Below are 19,109 nucleotides of genomic sequence, written 5' to 3'. Positions count from 1 at the left end.
GCAGTGTCAGCATCACCCATTTGTCCATTATAAGAAAAAGTGTCTGTAGGAACGAGCGTGACTGAATCGGCGTGCCATTATCACGTGCCAAACTTTCCTTCCAAGCCGTGTTTCCCAGTGAAAAAAATGTGTCCCTCCCTCGTCACATTTTTTCAATCAAATTTCTTAAAAAAGTACCACCGGCCTCGTCACTTTTGAAAAAAAAAGTGCCCATGAAACGTTTAAATTTTTTATGCAGCCTAATGTAACCCGATAATCATTTCATGTTGATATGTGCATGAATGTGTAATATCTTTTTACATATGTAAAGTGAGTGCTAAAAAGTTATGCATGTGTAATGTAATATTAAAGGACACAGCCACCAATGTCACAAATGTCAGATGAATTTACAACTTTGTACATTGTACTTCAATCTTGTTTGAAAGTATTGATCAATAGAAAACGTATCTACGTCCTAGTGTTAATAATGAAGGTGATGATCTATAATAATCCTTGATGTTTGAGCAGGACGTTTGAATAGATACGTGACCATGTTATGAGCGACAGAATTTGTTCTTGCAGCAAGGAATTGTGTGAAAAATATGATTTTTTAACCTCTTACAGAACTATCCTAAACGACATGCATACACGTAAGGAGTACTTTCATTGCTTGGACATATTCCAAACTGATGTTTACTATCCTAGGAAAAGCGACACATTGTGATACAACAGACGCTCATTCAAACACTAATCTTTAGCTGAACATCTTATCGAGATTTATGCTTTCATCTATCCGTAACGAATTATGGGCAGTCATGGAAAGCAGCGTCCTCGTGGTACATCTTTCCAGCTCTGGTTCATGGTATAAATCTAGAAAGATACTCTTAACAGGCTTTGAAAGTAATATTTTTGTTACAATCAAACGTTTACAATGTTCATAAACTCCCCGTGAATATGTTACTTCATAATGTTGATATTAACGAACTGCCTATACTACTATAGCACTCAGGTATAAGCGGACTTCATCCTTCTAAAGATATTTTAAATGTTCTTAATATATTCAGGTTTTTATACTATGCAAATATTTCATTTCAGAATTAAATGTTCTCGTCACGATATGGTTGAAACATTGCCGATATGACGTTAAATATTAACTCACTCACTCACTCTTAATATAGTCTGTAAACTCATATTAAACTTAAGAAGATCTGTGCCAAATATAGTTGCGAGAGCAAAACTGGGGGCATACTCATTCAAAGTAAAGCAGCATTTGAAAATAATCAAGACGTACTGGTTACGTTTATTATCTCAGGATGAAAACAGTATATTATACTCAATTATGTAAATCAGTACAGGCGAGCTGAAAAGGGTCTAGATTGTTGGGGACTTAAAGTTAAAAAACTCTTACGTTCCCACGGATTTGGTGAATTTTGGAACCTGCAATCCGTATCCTGCATTCAATAATTGTTATCAGCTTTCAGAACATGGTATGCCGATATTGATAACCAGTTTCTTGACAAACTATCTTCACTGTTTCTTTCATAAAAAATAGGTTATCCAGTGAATATGAAAGCTACTTAAATGGTGTGAATATTGATGCATTTAGAATTACCCTTTCATGGTTTTGTACATCCAGTAATGAGTCTTATGATATCACAGGGTAGAAAAGTAGGCACACCTTAAATTGAAAGACTTTGCCCTTTTTTTGTATCATCCCAAATGTAGAGACAGAATACCATGTCTGTCTAGTATGTCCATTCTAAAATGACCGTGTAAGGAGTTTCCTGCCAATTCATTATTACAACTTTCCACCACAGAGTATACGTAAACTAATATTTTCCACCAAAAATACTTCCGTGATCAATCACCTTGCCAAATTTATACTGTATACTTTATTTGCCCTTAAAAAGAACAAACAATTGTCCATTATACAACCTACATATTCTATATTCACATGTATGCTATATCAGATATAACTGATAATAATAAATTACATGAGGATCATGCATCAAATTGCTGCATATATGTGCAACTATCGTGCATTGAACAGTTGTGTTCGGGTGCAAAATTTTGTTAAGAGGTCGACAAATTTCACTGACTTTTACCATTTTTTGAACCCATGACAATGATCTATTCAACGTTTCGAATTTGTTTTACAATACAACAGTTCATGTAGTAGTAGTTGTAATCTAATTTTACACCAGTGAGCATAAACTTTGGATAGGAAGAATAGTTACAGCGTCTATTGTCATATCCACAGATCGCTATACACACAAATTGTACATAATTCACCAGATCATAGGAAAGTCTCAAGCGTCGACTTTCTATTTATAATTGCATTAGTCTCAAGCGTTGACTTTCTCTTTATAATTGCATTAGTCTCAAGCGTCGACTTTCTATTTATAGTTGCATTAGTCTCAAGCGTTGACTTTCTATTTATAATTGCATTAGTCTCAAGCGTTGACTTTCTATTTATAATTGCATTAGTCTCAAGCGTTGACTTTCTATTTATAATTGCATTAGTCTCAAGCGTTGACTTTCTATTTATAATTACATTAGTCTCAAGCGTTGACTTTCTATTTATAATTGCATTAGATTAGGATATATATGGTGATGTAATGTGCCTATTTATGAAGGATTCGAAGTCGGAATAATGCTGTTTGAGAAACCCTACTAGTCTTTTGTTCATTAGATGGTCTGCTACCAAAAAACCTTAATCTTTGCTTTAAAGAAGTCTACGTTTTCCAGACGGTCATTATTGTCTAGCCATTGTGCCATGTTCGACGCCGACGTACCGGTATCGAACTTCTTGTGGAGATTTGTGAGAGGGCAGTCAGTCCCGTACCACCACCCTGCCCCGCCATTTACAGCACATCCCGAGGGGTCAGGGTGGTCCCAAGTCGCGAAACTATGCCCGTTGATGTGCTTGCTTGCTCCCCCGTACTCAAACCCATTCCCCGTGCCTTTATGAGAATGGGCGTGGCTACCAGAGTAGGTTAGAGTGTACCCACTGGCTTCATCGCCAATTCTGAAATTATCGTAGTAGCGATGTCCGTTTAGTGCACCAGTTCCACGCACGAATATATTGAGTTTGGCTCTACGTTGGTTTGAGATATAATGGAGAGTTTCAAGTCCGAGCCATATGTTACATGATGTGGTCCATCCAGTCTTGTATTCCGCCCATGTCTTGTTGTAATCATTCTGGCAGTCAGATCGTCGTTCTTCGATTATCGTCCATCCTTCGAACGCAAGGTAACATTGCACCTCGTACTCTCTCGGAGCGTTCAGTGGCTGTTTGCTGGTGATTCGATAGTTGGATGTTCTCCCTCGCATTCCACCTATGTAGGCCTCGGAACAGTCTGATAATAGGAAATACAATGGATGACGTTGTTCAACTGAACTAAAGTGATGTATACTATAGTTAACAATAAATATAGCTGACAGCTAGAAACTTAAAAAAATGACTTCAGATAAAGAGGGGCCACTGTATAGGCCAATGTTTTGCTCGGACATCGTATTTGTATTTAGGTCACTTGTTTGAATTTGAGCATGTGGGGTTGTTATTTTGGAAATCGGGAGATATTCCATGTGTGAAAAAGGCAGTTTTGCGGTGTTTTGCTTTGAGCATCGTATAGGGCAAAAAACTATTCGCCACGACACCGAACACATCGCTGAGATGTCTGAGCGTTTTTGTAGGGAGATGAAATTTGGGACATTGTGAAGTTGAGGGTCTTTTGAATGACTCACCTCTGTATCGTCTCTCACAGTAGGGTCCTGTGAAGTCATCATAACAATCACACTTGGACACAGAATCATTGTACGTTCCTCCGTGGTGACACGCGTTCACCTGAAATGAAATCAATGACTGATTTCAAAGACGATGAAAGAAACGTTCTAATGGAACGTGCTATTACTCTTGAAAGTACTCTTGATCAAACATGTAATGGGACGATTTAAGTGGTAGTGTGGCAGTGCGGTAGTGGTAGTGTGATAGTGTGGTAGTGTAGTAGTGTAGTAGTGCGGTAGTGCGGTAGTGTGGTAGTGTGGTAGTGTGGTAGTGTGGTAGTGTGATAGTGTGGTAGTGTAGTAGTGCGGTAGTGCGGTAGTGCGGTAGTGCGGTAGTCCCTACATGTGTCACGATTCGCAACTGATAGGTTGTTATCATTAAATCCTATCGATTGTCGTTATTTTTCATCAAACTGATATATAGCACCTATATGATTTGGAATTTCCCCCTATATCTGCTAGGAGTGAATGGTTTCATGATTCAGTAAATGATTTATTATTGCTAAAAGCCACATTTGCACGTTCGTCAGGAAAGTTGTTTGCACAAACAGGAAACAGAGCAAATAAAAGCCAAAATGAGAAGGAAAGTTGAATAAACATCCACTATGCTGCTAGTATCACTGAATAACATGATTCAAGAGTCAGGTATTGTGAATTCGCATTCTGTAATGTTGATTAAGTTCAGCTTCTTGTTTATATTAGTCACTAATTGTTGAAATGTTGTTAATGTTAGGTCGACTTGTGTCCTAAACAATCGCTAACGAGGAGACGAAGAAGGACAGGAAATAGATAGATGGCCCAGTTTAATGCCGGCAGTGAAAATAAATCTTAAAATTATGAATCGCAAAGGCGGAACAAAAGAAACATCATATAATCCTCATAGAGGAGATTGTAATATGCAGGTTTATATTCGTTAGCGGAACCATTTGTAATATATGTTAAAAATAATTTTATACTGCGTTGGGTAAGAGATGGCTCACCTGCCTCAACGTAGGAACTGTCAACAAAAGTTCTAATCAGTCAAAAGCTATACTGAATTTAATGCTCCATTGCTTTTGCTGGCACCACCATATGCAATGGAACCAGTATTAAGTTTGAAATGGACCAATAATCGATATAGTTGTTGGAGGGTTGCTTGATCCCATCTTCATTTACAAGTAGACACGACTTTCAAAATGTCAAGTGCCTTTCAGGCATTTAGTTTTAAGGGATTTAGTATGTGACAGAAACGTTAATTGTGAGTGAAACAGGTAAACCCAAGAACTTTACCCCCTTAACAACTTTGAAGATAAAGCCATTGGAAATAGTTCATGATCCTTATGTCGCTAATAATACGGCAGAAGTGTACATAATGTTTTGAGGGTTCAGGAAATTTATAGCCGTTTTAAGCATAGTCTTGTTTACTTCATTTAAACACAACTGCACTCACCGTTCAACAGTATGCATATTTATACCGCGACAAGAAATTATTAAAATCATCAACAAAATATATAACCCACTGGTTGAGTCATTAAGAACCTTTGATAAACTGTTGATCTTGATACTACGCAATGTGACGGTTGACGATTGTAAGACATCCTGTCCCTGATGATAATGATCAGACAGGCATGTCCTAGTGGGTTCAACCCTGTCTTTTAAAAACTGTGATATAAAAGAGGTAACCGCCTTCGTAATCCAAAGTCATGTAAATCTTTTAAATGCCATGCTTCCAGGTCGTATCATAAGCATGCTGCTAGTCACAGTTACATTAGGATTCTAAACGTACCGAATGATCAATGATTCTTCGATTTTTCATGAAACATGATACACTGACTATTTGTTATAAGGTTATTGGTTTTACGACATCAGGTTCCTCTATTATTCATCATTCGTTCCATGGTTTTAACTAGTTAGAGATATCGGCATGTAATTTGACGGATCTCTATTATCCTGGTCAGGTTTTGACATGGGGATTACAATGGCATTTCTCCACGAATTTTCAGACAACCATAGTTGGTCAAAAAATACGTAAAAGCGTCACCAGAGATGATTCAAGCAAGTGATTTATTAGCAGATAATGTATATTGTCATCACCCTGTGCAGTGTCACGAGCTGGAGCTTGCTACAGAGCTGTACACAGATCATGTAATGGCAATACGTGAAATTCGTTATTATCGTCACTGTTGTTGGAATAAAAATTTGCTTTTCGTCTTTTCATGTTGTTTCTGACATCTCTGAAACTCTGAGGGCGAATTTTAGGCAAGGGTTTTGCCATTTTCATTCTCAATCTTTGATTTGTCAGTTATTAAAGTCACCCGCGATGGTCCCGGGGAGAATGCTTGCCATAAAAGGCGACTATGCTTGTCGTAAGAGGTGACTAACGGGATCGGGTGGTCAAGCTCGATGACTTGGTTGACACATGTCATCACTTCCCAATTGCGCAGATCGATGCTCATATTGTTGATCACTGGATTGTCTGGTCCAGACTCTATTATTTCCAGACCGCCTCCATATAGCGGGAATATTGCTGAGTGCAGTGTAAAACTCACTAACTCACTCACTCACCCACTCAGTTAATAAATTACCATCATCTTTAAGATGGAGAGCCGCTTATTTTTTAATCTTTGTCTTTTATTTTCTGAATCATGTTCCAATCCTTGGACATTGGCGTGCGTGAATTGATTTTGGAGACATAGTTCCTCCAAGATTGACGTTTGTTTTGTTTGCAGGTACGAATTAGTATTTTAAACTTAGACTGTTTGATGGTGGTGGAAAAACTGCCCTGCCTTTTACTCGCTTTTCTGATTTGTCGACAATTTGGAGTGTAGCATGGTTTATGGACATTTGGAGTCGTTGAGGACTTCTGTATACACCCATCAGCTATTTCACATAAAACGTCGGGAAACGTTACATCACCGGAAAACCGTTCCCACTCAGACAGGAGACCAGCCCGAGCAGTAGTGGCGAAGGCAGCATAAATAGAAAGCATAGCGGGGTTGTATGTTTCTAGGGGATCATCGTCCGATCTCCCCATCCACCACGGAGTATCGCGAGGAAAAACACACCCGTCTTTGACTTGCAGCACGAAGGATACTCGGATGAAATGCTCAAGCCGAAAAGCTAAATAAATTAAAAAGATCAATTCTTCCATTAGATTTGCCTATGAGCCACCGCCCTCTAGGCTAAACAAATGGCTTTACTTGAATAAAAACAAATGGCTTTACTTGAATAAAAGACCCACATTGAAAACATAATCCGTAGCACATATTCATAACATCTGCATGTCTATTTGGGTCAAATAATTTGTGAGAGAGTAGCCACACTAAGTGATCCCAAACGGGATTCAAACCTGTACCATTAGAGTCAGATTCATAAGCCGCTTAGTCACTGTAGCTTCCTACAAATCTTAAGTCGAAAAAAATGGCCGTCTTCTTGACCTTGACCTTGGATGCCCCTCTAATAAGTGTGAATTGACACTGATCCCACAGCCGAAAGGTATGAGTACACAATGGCATTTAGGGAGTGGTCAGATGTAACATGGATTATGGTCGCAAGGGGCGTAAAATCCAATATTCTCAATCACTCTCACTTATATAAAAAAGATGACCATAAATTCTTGCCTTTAATTCAACACAGTTGGAAAATGGCACATTTGGACATTCGTTCAGCCACTCAGTCGAGAAGTGTTTTGGGAAGCAAGTTCATCAAGCTACTCACCGGTTCCAGAAAGACACACCCAGCGGCCGCCCTCAGATCTGAACACGACCCGTTTGATGTCTCAGGTAGTTTGTGACACACCTGTCCACTCTGGGGGTCATCACAGAGGTTGACGGACATGCAGCTGGAATCTCCAAGACAGTTGACCAAACACTGACCTTGAGATGCCACAATGTCAGAGCTGACTGGAGTCACCGGAAGAATGGCACCATTGGAACAGCCGGACATTACTGTGAAAAATTTCTCACGGAACACACTCGAGCACGAAATGTCAACAAGCATTACAAAAATACAAACAACAGGCACGTGTGGCCCATCTTGAAATATGATCTGTGTCGAGTGCATCATTACTGACGCAAAGTTATGGTGTCAGGTATTAGAAACTGCTTCCTCATCTAACACATCGATTGACAGATACTTTAGTATTAATACTATTGAACTCGTTACAAATATTGCTCACAAACAAAGACCTGACACTCCTAATGTCCTGGCTATGGTATGTTGTGGTGTTTTATCATTACGCAGATTTATTTATAATGGTCCTTATTAGTACACCGTTATTGAACGTGAAAGTCTTGGCGAATGTGGGAATTGAAATGTTCTTTGATCGTGACAGTTACCTTACCTATCATACACTGTTTATTAATCAAACCCCAGTCCCATTTCATTGCCCCAACCAGAAAATCAACCAAGTGAAAAAATCCATTGATCGCAGATGTGACCAACCAGTGTCTTTGGTGCATAAGTCATTCTCTCTAATAATATCAGTGAGCTGATATAAGGATAGGGTAGGTGCTGGTGTTTGTTCAAGGCACTGGTGTTTGTTCCCCTTAAAATTATTTTATGTCAGTCTCAGCATCACATCATATTATCAATCTCAACTTTCTACTCCAACTCCGCCCCCAAGTTTATCGTGGCTCCCGCATCCAAACGAGGTACCCAGTTGTCATGTGGGTGGAAGGGGACACATAGACACAGTACTTTGTCCAGGCTTACTGCACGTTGCTGTTCCCGCAGCTTGGTGTATGCATGTATTCACGTGGCCACCACCTGGTCATATACCAACGGATTCGTGGGCTCACTATGGGTGGTGACATTACGGAGAGAGTCTGCATATAAAGTTGACTCCAAGGTTTTTACATTAGGCCACAGGTGGGCTCGATCCCGACACCTCAACCTCGCTGGATCACCAGCCTGGCGCTTTAGCCAGTTCGCCCACCGCACCCCACTATGTGAGTGCTTGAATATAATATTGGAATTCCCGTCCCTTTCCAATATGGTCAATCAAAGTAATGATTCAGGAATTCAGTAAAGCTTTCAAAGTTTATGGCAGACATGTGGGGGACATTTAGAATTTGATGCAGTATCAATCTACTTTTGATCTTGAAAAAGCTTATGATACTACTTGGAAACATGGTATTTTAAAACATTTACATGCTTTTGGGTTGAGAGGTCGCTTACCTCAATTTGTGATCTAATGTTTTAACTGACAGTCCGTGCGGGGTCAATCTCCTCAGACTACGTTCATCAAGACCAGGGTGTTCCTCAAGGCAGTATTTCATCTGTGACTTTATTGTTCTGTGACTTTATTTAGCATTACAGTTAATAGCCTTTCTACGGTTTTAAGTGATTCAGTAGATGGATCACTATTTGTGGATGGTTTTAATGTTTCTTTTAGAGGTAGAAATATGCATGCAATAGAGAGGCAATTACAAATTTTTCTAAAAAAAAAATGAAAAAAAATGGTGACTTGAAAACGGGTTTAAATTTTCTATTGCAAAAACAAGTTGTGTACATTTCTGGAGAAAGTATAAACCGCATGAAGATCCAGAATTATTTTTAAATGGCATCCCCTTCAAAGTAGTAAAGAAGGCCAGGTTCTTGGCTCTTAGTTTTGACTCACTTCTCTACCCGACATTAAATCACTAGAAAATGAAACCCACTTGATCTGTTAAAAGTAGGGAGGAGATCAAACTACACTCCCTGGAGCCTGTAAAAGCAACTTCAAAATACTAGATTCTAGCCACCATCAAGGTCTAAGACTTTGCCTTGGGTCATTTAGAACTTCTCCTATTGACAGTCTCTACGTCGAGGCCGATGAGCCATCTCTTAGGCAACGACGTATAAAACTCTCCTAACAGGAACTTGCTTGAGTGGCATATTTAGAAGTTAGAAGTCAAATAGAACAAGTGTTGTAACAACTTGTTAACTGATTTGTAAATAGTTATATATATTTTTATTGGTAGCTTAGATTAGTAACTGAAATTGTTAGTGGCTTTACCCTCAAAGGGGTTTGAAGTGTTGTAAAATTATTTTCCCCGAAACACGAAATTTAAATTTTTCAGCTGCTTTAGATGTAGTGTTGCTGTAATGTTAATTTTGGTTAAATTTTATCACAGTCGCAAGCGGCCGAAGAGCTGACATAAATCCAGTTAGGTTCCATGCAGGTAGCAAACGTACTGTACATGGAAGTCCCCATGGTCCCTAGTATGGTGATCTACCTTCAGTTGTTGGCGATCTATAGCTAGTTTTCATATTGTATTGTCCCAATAGTGCTTCAGTTCTCCCTTTCCATACTAGTTTTACTTGTCATTGTGATATTCTAGTTGTTTTACTGTCTTTTGACGACAGGTTTTCTATTATACACATATTCCATTTCAACGTCAAATATCTCCTCGTCACCATCTGGCTGAAATATTGCCGATGTGACGTTAAATTGTAATTCACTCACTCACTATTAAGATTAATACAGCTCGTAATCATACGATACTGCTACAGGAACGGATAACGTACATTATGAACTCATGAAACATCTTCCAGAATAGTTTTGGAGACCTTTTTAAATATTGTTCATGGCATGTTTCTTAGCAGCACAAAAACAGTACCAAACCCTGAACTAATAATATCAATCCTTCAGATTATTACTGACCACACTAACAAAGTGTATTTGCAAAACCATGAAACGCATGATAAATGATCCATGAGTTTACTATCGAACGGCAACTGCAAAGAATTATGCTTGAATATTACTCTTGATTCGATACGCAATCACAACCAGTTGGATTTAACTGGAAAATAAAGATCACATTAAAATACCTCAAAAACTCTCTTCCAACTATGCAAATCACTTACCGCGATAAGCTTGATTACTGCTAAGTTATTTGTGATGGAGCTTCTGAAAGCTATTGAAAAATGTCCAGTCCCTCAGAGGCTTTGCCTTGGATTCATTAGACGTGGTTTATGTGTCAAGAGCCATGAGGCGTCCTCAAATTATGACACTATATTTCTAAATTACCTTAAGCTCAGTGGTACTTTTGATTTCTTTTCATACTGACCCGTGAATGTCCCGTGGTAGAATAAATCTTCAGCAACCCATATTTGCCATAGGCGACTGTGCTTGTCGTAAGACGTGGTTGACAGATCGGTTCCCAATTGTGCAGATCGATGCTCGTGTTGTTGTTGGTCACTGGATTCTGTGGTCCAGACTCGATTATTTACAGACCGACGCCATATGTCTGGAATATTGCTGACTGCGACGTAAAACTAAACTAACTCACTCACTTCTTTTTAATATATTCATAAATAAGTGAATATAGCAATAAGTGGGTGAGTTAAAATGTACAGATACTTCGGCAATATTTCAGCCCCACCGTGACTAAAACAGGTTTTAAATTCACCAAACATTATGAACATTATGTCAAGAAAGGACTGTGAAAAAAACACACCCTATAATGTCACAATTATGAATATAAGAATAGTTTGTAAATCTGAAATATGTTAGCTACAGAGGACAATAGAGCAGCTAAAGGTAGATCGCCATATTTGGGACCATGGGGACTTGCAGTACATTTGCTTTCTGTATGGACCCCAGTTGGAATTACACAATAATTAATCATATATTAATACAACATAAATTCTACGAATAAAGACGTGGCAACAACAAATCATCACTTACTCCACCACTTGCAGTGAAAATACAATCCGATATTTCTGCAGCTGATATAAATCTGGAAAACAGCATTTAGAAGGACCCGAGGACAATACCAAATGTTTCCCCATAGACTTCTATAGTAAGCTTATTTTTAACAACTCACCCAGGCCTACAACAGCCACTTCATGTAACATGGGTACAGTCAGGCCGTTGAACTACAATAAAACACAATATCTGGTCAATTCGTCCGGCATATTTTCCAAGCACAGGAAGCGAAACACATCAAGCCCAGTTGCTCACAAAATGTCACCTTGGAAATATCTTTACACGTATAAGTTTAAGTCATTACTGTTGTCATTTGGTGATAAAATGACAACAGTAAACACTTAAAATTGTGGTCAGTCTTAAATTACTGGATGAAAGTGCTTTTCAAAAACATAAACAGCTTACACTATTTCATCCACTCACAGCTGTGACAAGCGCCTATGCTTGCAACTGCTTCAATACGGTGCCCACTGAGGGAGCATGCGATTTATTAAAGTGTATTGGAACCTATAGCTGAACAAAACGTGATTCAAACCAAATTTTGTACCAACAACAATGTAATGAAGTAAGAAACTGTCATAAGTCTCTTTTCATACAACTATATTTTCAAGATTAGCAGATGAAAGCTTAAGTTTTACGGAACCGGCTAATTACAAACAGAGACCTCTAAAATATATAAATAACAAGTCTAAATATGCAGAGAGATTTTTTCTTTTCTTAAACCAAATCCGTGATACTCTGGCATTTTCATTGTCCTTTGACGACAGGCTTTATAGTATCGATTTATATAAGTTTAGTGTATTGATTGTTCTCGTCACGGTATGGATGATATAATGCCTGTGTGACATTAAATATTAGTGTTAACTCATTTTTTGACCTTCAGTGTTGTATTTGAAAAGAACGTTTTCTACAGCTGTTGGACTATTCATGTAGTTATGAAATTGAATTTATACCTGATGAAGCTGAGGACCAGATACCTTTTCGCATTTACGATCTATATTTCTGTCATGTTCATTAACTTCAGATCAGTCGGTTTTCCATTGCAAGGTCGATAGCATTGATTAGCTATGCATCGACAACAAATAGATACCAAGTACAGAAAATTAAGCAACATTTTTTTTGCCTTAAAGGTCACATGCAACGTAAAACACAACTTTGCAGATTCAGGTACCTTTCGGTATGCACTTACCGAAACAAATCATAAAAAATGCCAATTCAACCTATAAAGTTGAAAAAAACGCGATGAAAAAAAGCAGGCGACATCGGAGTTCAAACGTTTCACTAAATTCCCCCCAGCGCTGGGGGAAAAACTGGTTTCAACAGCTGTGCTGCGCTGCGTCCATAACGCATGCGCAGTGAATATGCTAGCGGAGCTTGAAACGGTATGTATGTCCAGCGTCTGAGGTCGTGAGCAGTAGTCTAATCTTGGTTGTGTACACAAACAAGTTAATAATCTACTCGTTACGTAAAAAAACTTGTTGATTGTGGTAAGCAGTCTCTGTAACAGAGAAAGCTCAGTGTCTGGTTTATTCACACCTATATGTCTGTCTGCCTGTCTGCTAAAGACAACATGCAATACACAGCTTCAATCATTGACCACGTGTAATTTGAACTTAACACCTATCAGACATAAAGAAAATAAGTTGATTTATGACTCATGCACCCGAGTCCCGTGTCTGCCACATTATGTAATTAGGCACGTGTGATACACATGACATGTTTTTATGTCTGTGGGTTGGAAACAAACTAATTTTTTTCGGATGACTGGATCTGACGGAAACTGGTGCAAACTATTGTCAGTTTCAAGTCCTGCTTTGTACTTGGACGAATGACAGATTTCAGCCACGCAGTAGTTTACCATGTCTACTGACATGATTTTGGATTGGATCGAGCGCAAATTCAGAGAACATGTATTTTCCAAATCCAACATCTCTATATACATTCTTCATGGATAACGACTTCTTTTCGTGTATATGATTTTGCTTGACAACAGTATATGAATCCATAATGAAACGACGCTTCAAGTACACAAAAACAAGTTGTTATCCAACAAGCTGTTATCACTTTCTTGTGACTGGCTATACTTCTAAAATGCCCATCAAGCAAATCATCTTTCTGTACACACAATGAACCCTCAGCATATCAGCAAATGAAACAGCCAATCGGAAGCCGTCGTTACACTTGAGTGCATATCCACTCGCTATGACTGGGTTCGGTCTCCCGAGTGCTTCGTTTCGGGGGAAGTAAGCCCAAGTACAAAATATTGCACTTTTGAATCGCGATTGTACGCTTATAATTTTGTTTATTTTTTTCAAAATCGGCAATGTATATTATATGTCATGAATAAGTGATAAATGTGTTTTAATTATGTTTGATTTTTTGGTTGCATGTGACCTTTAACATTTTCATTCGTTGAAAATGCAAATCATGAAATGGTGCAAAAGAAAGGTGATGTACACACGATTGATAAAATGAAATGAAATAGCATTGAGCTATAACAGACCTGCAATTTATCAAAAGCATGTACCCGTGAAACAGTCGTGCAAAATGTGCTGCACTCATGGAGCAAAATATTAACACTAGAGTTCAAGTCAGTTTTGGACAGTGAAGCAACGTTCAGTAGCGCGTATGACCATCATGAACACGGATGAAAGCTTAGACAGGTCATGACCAAATGAGCGTTTAAAGTTGCTGTTGTGGACTGTTCTGCCATTCTCCCAGTAATGTCTGTCCGAGGTCATCCAGAGTCTGGGGGTGGACATGGAGACCGAAAACATGACTTCCAGTAATATCCTAAGCATGTTCACTGGGATTAACATCAGGTGATCTCGCAGGCTAGTCTATATGTGTGATGTTGTTGATCTAAACAACATCATTAACAACTCTTTCTCTGGCATTATCGTTCATGGATAGGCGTTATCATCCATAAAAGCGAATCCGCTGGTTGTCCCAGAGGAATGATTACAGGTAAGTGTTAGCCGCTGAAACTGCATGTGTAAAATGTGGAGCACATTCATGCCACACACTTGGCATGTTGTTTTTGAGTGTGGTTATGTTCGGGTGATGTTATCAATTCATCAAATAATTGAATTTGACAGTCACTAAAGGTTGTGTACTGTACATTTAACTTTCTGTAGCATGCCATGAAAAATCGCTAACATTCTTACGTTTGCTACAAACATCATAAGGTGTAAGCAGCGTCTCATATCTTGTCCACCGATAATTTCCTTTGACACACAAATTGTACCTACGACAGTACATATTTGAGAACTCTTCAGTTGTTGACGTTCTTATAACTGCTTTACGTTAGCCCATATATAGCGATGTAATGTGTCTCGGGATTGCAAGGTATAAGGTATGGGTTTATGATGGAGAGATACGCCTGATTTTGCCTGCAGTCGAGAAAGTAAACTCACCTTGATGACAATAGGTCGACCTCTCCTAAGAAAGTTTTGTAACACAAAGAAAGTTAATTATCCTGTCTACTGTGATAAAGTTAATCACATGTTGTATATTTTGATAAATGTAGATCTCTTAGAGCCTGAACCTATCTAAACCTTCAGATGTGTTGAACATCACAACTGCACGTCAAACGTTAGGTAAATTGTGTCTTGATGTACTAGCACCTTGAAAAAATGTCGACACCAAACGTGGACCTGTAGGAATGTTGCTAAGTATGAAGAGAAAATTTCCAAAAGGGCAGTTGAAACATTTCACCCTGTTTTGCACTCTTGTGGACAGTTTTATACAGTTTATGCAGATTTGAAGATTTCAGCACGTTAACCTGCTCGTTAAGCTATCTCAAGAAGCGTTCACTGGATTTTCTTCACATTCATCATTAAGCTTTATTCAGGACATGCGCTGTGCCCATTGGATTTCGCTGGCCTTCATTTAATTTGCAAGCCTTTTAGGCCATGGCGATACTTTGAAGATTTCAGCATGTTACCGTGAAGATTTTGCTTGTCAGCTAGATAGCTCAAGAACCATTCCCTGGATTTTCTTCATATTAGACATCAAGCTTCATCTAGAAAAGGTGCAGGGCCTAGGCCAATTTTCCTGACCTTCACATAATCTCCACTGCAAACACTTTGAATCTCAAGAACGGTTCACTGGATTTTCTTCAGAGATTGTCAAGCCATCCATTGAATGTGTTTCAGTGAGTAATTTCTTATCTTGACATATTTCATACACTATGACACCCGTGTCAAGGTCAGTCTTGAAAATAGTTGGGTATTGGAACAACTGAAGAGCAAGATATCACGATATGCTGAATGGTCACGTTTTTGTTGACAACTTCATCATAAACCTTCATTACGTAAGTTTGCTGTAATAATTTGCTGAGGGGGGTTATGTCACCTCAGTGACATTGCCTGTTCATGTACATGGGGGTGTTGGGGTAGCGTTGTGGTCAAAGTGTTGGGCTCGTCAAAAATATAAATAACGTACTATTGATTTACAGCCAATTACAAAACTCAGTAACTTGAATGAGAAATCATTTCATGTCTTGTAAACCATCATAAAACCAGCATCCAGACCCCCACATACCAATAAGCAGCTTCAACCACGGACAGACAACAACTTGAACCATGCGAAGTCCACATGAATTTATACATACATTGTGAAAGGGCAGTGGCACAAGAACTGGTCATGTATAATGGTTGGTGCGGTACCTTACCTATTTATGAAGGATTTGAAAAAAGACGAGTGATCTATTTGAGAGACAGCACACAATTTAGTTCCTTAGACAATCTGTTACCAAAAGACCTTAATCTTCAAATTCACAAAATCTACTTTTTCCAGAAGGTCCAAGTCGTCTATCCATTGTGCCACGTTCGACGACGACGCACTGGTATCGAACTTCTTGTGGAGATTTGTGAAAGGGCAGTCTGTCCCGTACCACCACCCTGCCCCGCCACTTACAGCACATCCCGAGGGGTCGGGGTGGTCCCACGTGGCGAATCTCTGACCATTGATGTGTTTGCTTGCTAATTCGTACTCAAACCCATTCCCCGAGGCTTTAGATTGATGCTTACTGTTACCTGTGTAGGTTAGAGTGTACCCACTGGCTTCATCGTCAATCTTGAAATTATTGTAGTAGTGACGTCCGTTTAATGAACCAGTTCCACGCACGAAGATATCGAATTTGGTTGTACGTGGGTTTGTGATGTAGTGTAGAGCTTCAAGCCCGAGCCATCTGTTGCACAACGTGGTCCAGCCAGTCTTGTATTCAGTCCATGTCTTGTTGTAATCATTCTGACAGTCGGATCGTCTTTCTTCGACCACCGTCCACCCTGATTCGCCAAGAAAACATTCCACCTCGTACTCCCTCGGAGCGTACAGTGGTCGGATACTGATGATTCTGTGTTTGGATGTTCCCCCTCGCATTCCACCTATGTATGCCTCGGAACAATCTGTAAAATCAAAATTACTATGGATTAAATTGTTCCTTTCATTGAACTAAAAATGATGTTAAAATTTAAGTAATGTATAGTAAGGTTAACAATGAATAGAAATTTACAAGAAGAAAACTGCCCTCAGACGAAGAGGGGTCAGCTCTGTTAGAGTGGTCTCTTCTAATCTCCGGCACTGACCGGAATCGCCATAGGCTAGTAAAACATAAAACAACAGTGCATACTCTATAGCCGGGGCATACTCCTGTTTGATGTCAGCTCTATAGGCCACTGTTTTGTTCGGACACCGTATTTGAATTTAGGTCACTCATTTTGAATTGTGCAAGAGGGGCTGTTATTTTTGTGAGATATCCCTGGGGGAAAGGGTGAAAAAGACAGTTTTGCATTTAGGTGAAACAAAGTGAGTTCAGATTTGAAGTCATGGCTGAAATATCCCTTATATGATTTTAATAATTGAAAGATAGTGATAAACACAAGTCCACAGCGGCCAGTGAAACAAGTAGACTGTCACATAGAGAAATGCAAAACTAGTCATTAAGTCTAAAACACTTCAACTTGAGAAAGCGACACAATGTAAAACCAGGCTGTAGATCGCTTCGGTCAAAAAGAACTAATCGCCCTGACCACGGGTAAGAGACGCTGAGACGCTTTTTTAGTTTTATGAGATGACATCTAGGACTTCGTGAACGCGAGGGTCTTGCTGACTGACTCACCTCTGTATCGCCTCTCACAGTAGGGTCCTGTGAAGTCATCATAACAGTCACACCTAGACTGGACATCGTTGTACGTTCCTCCGTGTTGGCACACATTCACCTGAAACGAGTGGGTGAGTTTAGTTTTACGCTGCACTCAGCAGTATTCGAGTTATATGGCGGCGGTCTGTAAATAATCGAGCCTGGACCACACAAGCCAGTGATCAACAGCATGAGCATCGATATGCACGATATTGGGAACCGATGACATGTGCCAACCAAATCAGCGAGCCTGACCACCCGATCCCGATCCCGATCTCTTGTGACATACATGGGTTGCTGAAGGTCTATTCTATCCCGAACCTTTACGGGTCATCTGAAACGATATCAGCGAAAAGACGAAACAAGAAATATTCCAATAGAACTTGCAAGCTTTTTCTCTTGAAAATAATCTTGATGGAACATGTAATTCGCCCAGCAAAGTGGTTGTACCTACAAGTGTCAGGATTCGAAGGCAATAGGTTGGTGCCATTAATTCCTGTTGATGATGACGTGTTCTTTTTGTCATACCCAAGGTGGAAAGACTTGCATGATTTCGGAATTATGATGCCTGCACCTGTATTCTCGCTTCACATTAGCCTGACTGATTTCTCTCTGTACTCATCACTGTTGTTTCACATGAACGCATATAAATATGTTTCCTATCCTTCCATTTACCCGATGAAGGAGTAGAATATACTCTGAAACGCCATGTACCTTAAAATAAAGAAACAGACATGCATAAATTATCGCCTTTTATTCAGCATGGTTAAAAAACGCCTATTATGACACTACTTCGACCAGTCTGCCGAGAAGTGTGGGGAAAGAACTCATAAAATTACTTACCGGCTCCAGAAAGACACACCCAGCGGCTGCCTCCAGATCGGAACACGACCCGTTTGATGTCTCAGGTAGTTTGTGACACACCTGCCCACTCTGGGGGTTATCACAGAGATTGACGGACATGCAGCTGGAATGTCCAAGACAGTTTGTCAAACACTGACCTTGAGATGCTACAACATCAGAGTTGACAGGCGTCACCGGAAGAATGACACCTTCAGAACATCCGGGCATAGCTGTGAACAGTTTCTCACGATACTCACTCAAACAGACATAGTCAACAAATAGTAGCAAAGTACAAATAACATGCACAGTTGGAAATCTGATCTGTGCACATGTGTCCATCTTTTCAGCCTTAGTTAGGTTTAAATACTGCAAATATCATTGGCAGAGATATTTTTGTATTAGTACCATCCAACTCGTCACAAACAGTGCTCCCAATCAAAGGACTGACACTCCTATATCCTGGCTATGTTATGTGTTGGGCTATTTTCTCCAGCGGCTTTTCAACTACCGATTGTTAGTACATAATCGAAATTATTGAACGTGAACGTCAAGACGAAAATATGTTTAGAAAATGTTCAATAATCAAAACTCATTTCCATTTTATTAGCCCGAACCAACGAACCAAACCAGAAGAAATCAATGGTTCACAAATCCAGTTCTTAATTCAGTGTAGGTGCCAACGGC

The 19,109-nt window shown here is 39.4% G+C and overlaps 2 protein-coding genes across 2 annotated transcripts; both read right to left on the bottom strand.

The window, feature by feature from the left end:
* Positions 1 to 2,679: 2,679 nt before the first annotated feature.
* Positions 2,680 to 7,809, bottom strand: LOC137256602 (fibrinogen-like protein 1). The gene is made up of 3 exons (XM_067794483.1): positions 7,462 to 7,809; positions 3,727 to 3,826; positions 2,680 to 3,338 (listed from the first exon to the last, which is right to left on the bottom strand). Exons 1-3 carry the CDS (start codon positions 7,807 to 7,809, stop codon positions 2,680 to 2,682), a joined length of 1,107 nt encoding a protein of 368 aa, XP_067650584.1.
* Positions 7,810 to 16,189: 8,380 nt separating this feature from the next.
* On the bottom strand, positions 16,190 to 18,764 carry LOC137256642 (fibrinogen-like protein 1). Its single transcript, XM_067794553.1, has 3 exons — positions 18,426 to 18,764; positions 17,562 to 17,661; positions 16,190 to 16,848 (listed from the first exon to the last, which is right to left on the bottom strand). The coding sequence occupies exons 1-3, from the start codon at positions 18,762 to 18,764 to the stop codon at positions 16,190 to 16,192; spliced, it is 1,098 nt and encodes a 365-aa protein (XP_067650654.1).
* Positions 18,765 to 19,109: the final 345 nt, after the last annotated feature.

Source organism: Haliotis asinina, chromosome 11 (assembly GCF_037392515.1).
Source record: "Haliotis asinina isolate JCU_RB_2024 chromosome 11, JCU_Hal_asi_v2, whole genome shotgun sequence".
NCBI lineage: Eukaryota > Metazoa > Mollusca > Gastropoda > Lepetellida > Haliotidae > Haliotis > Haliotis asinina.
The sequence above is the reverse complement of the archived record's forward strand: the minus strand, read 5'-3'. Positions and strand labels throughout refer to the sequence as shown.

Bases quoted from the DNA above. Each gene is read 5' to 3' on its own strand.
- LOC137256602 (XM_067794483.1), bottom strand. From the start codon at position 7,809: ATGATGCACTCGACACAGATCATATTTCAAGATGGGCCACACGTGCCT. The intron at 3,827-7,461 runs GTGAGTAGCTTG...ATTTCATTTCAG, and splicing joins GGTGTGTCTTTCTGGAACCG to GTGAACGCGTGTCACCACGG. The intron at 3,339-3,726 runs GTGAGTCATTCA...TCCTATTATCAG, and splicing joins CTGTGAGAGACGATACAGAG to ACTGTTCCGAGGCCTACATA.
- LOC137256642 (XM_067794553.1), bottom strand. From the start codon at position 18,764: ATGGACACATGTGCACAGATCAGATTTCCAACTGTGCATGTTATTTGT. The intron at 17,662-18,425 runs GTAAGTAATTTT...CACTCGTTTCAG, and splicing joins GGTGTGTCTTTCTGGAGCCG to GTGAATGTGTGCCAACACGG. The intron at 16,849-17,561 runs GTGAGTCAGTCA...TTGATTTTACAG, and splicing joins CTGTGAGAGGCGATACAGAG to ATTGTTCCGAGGCATACATA.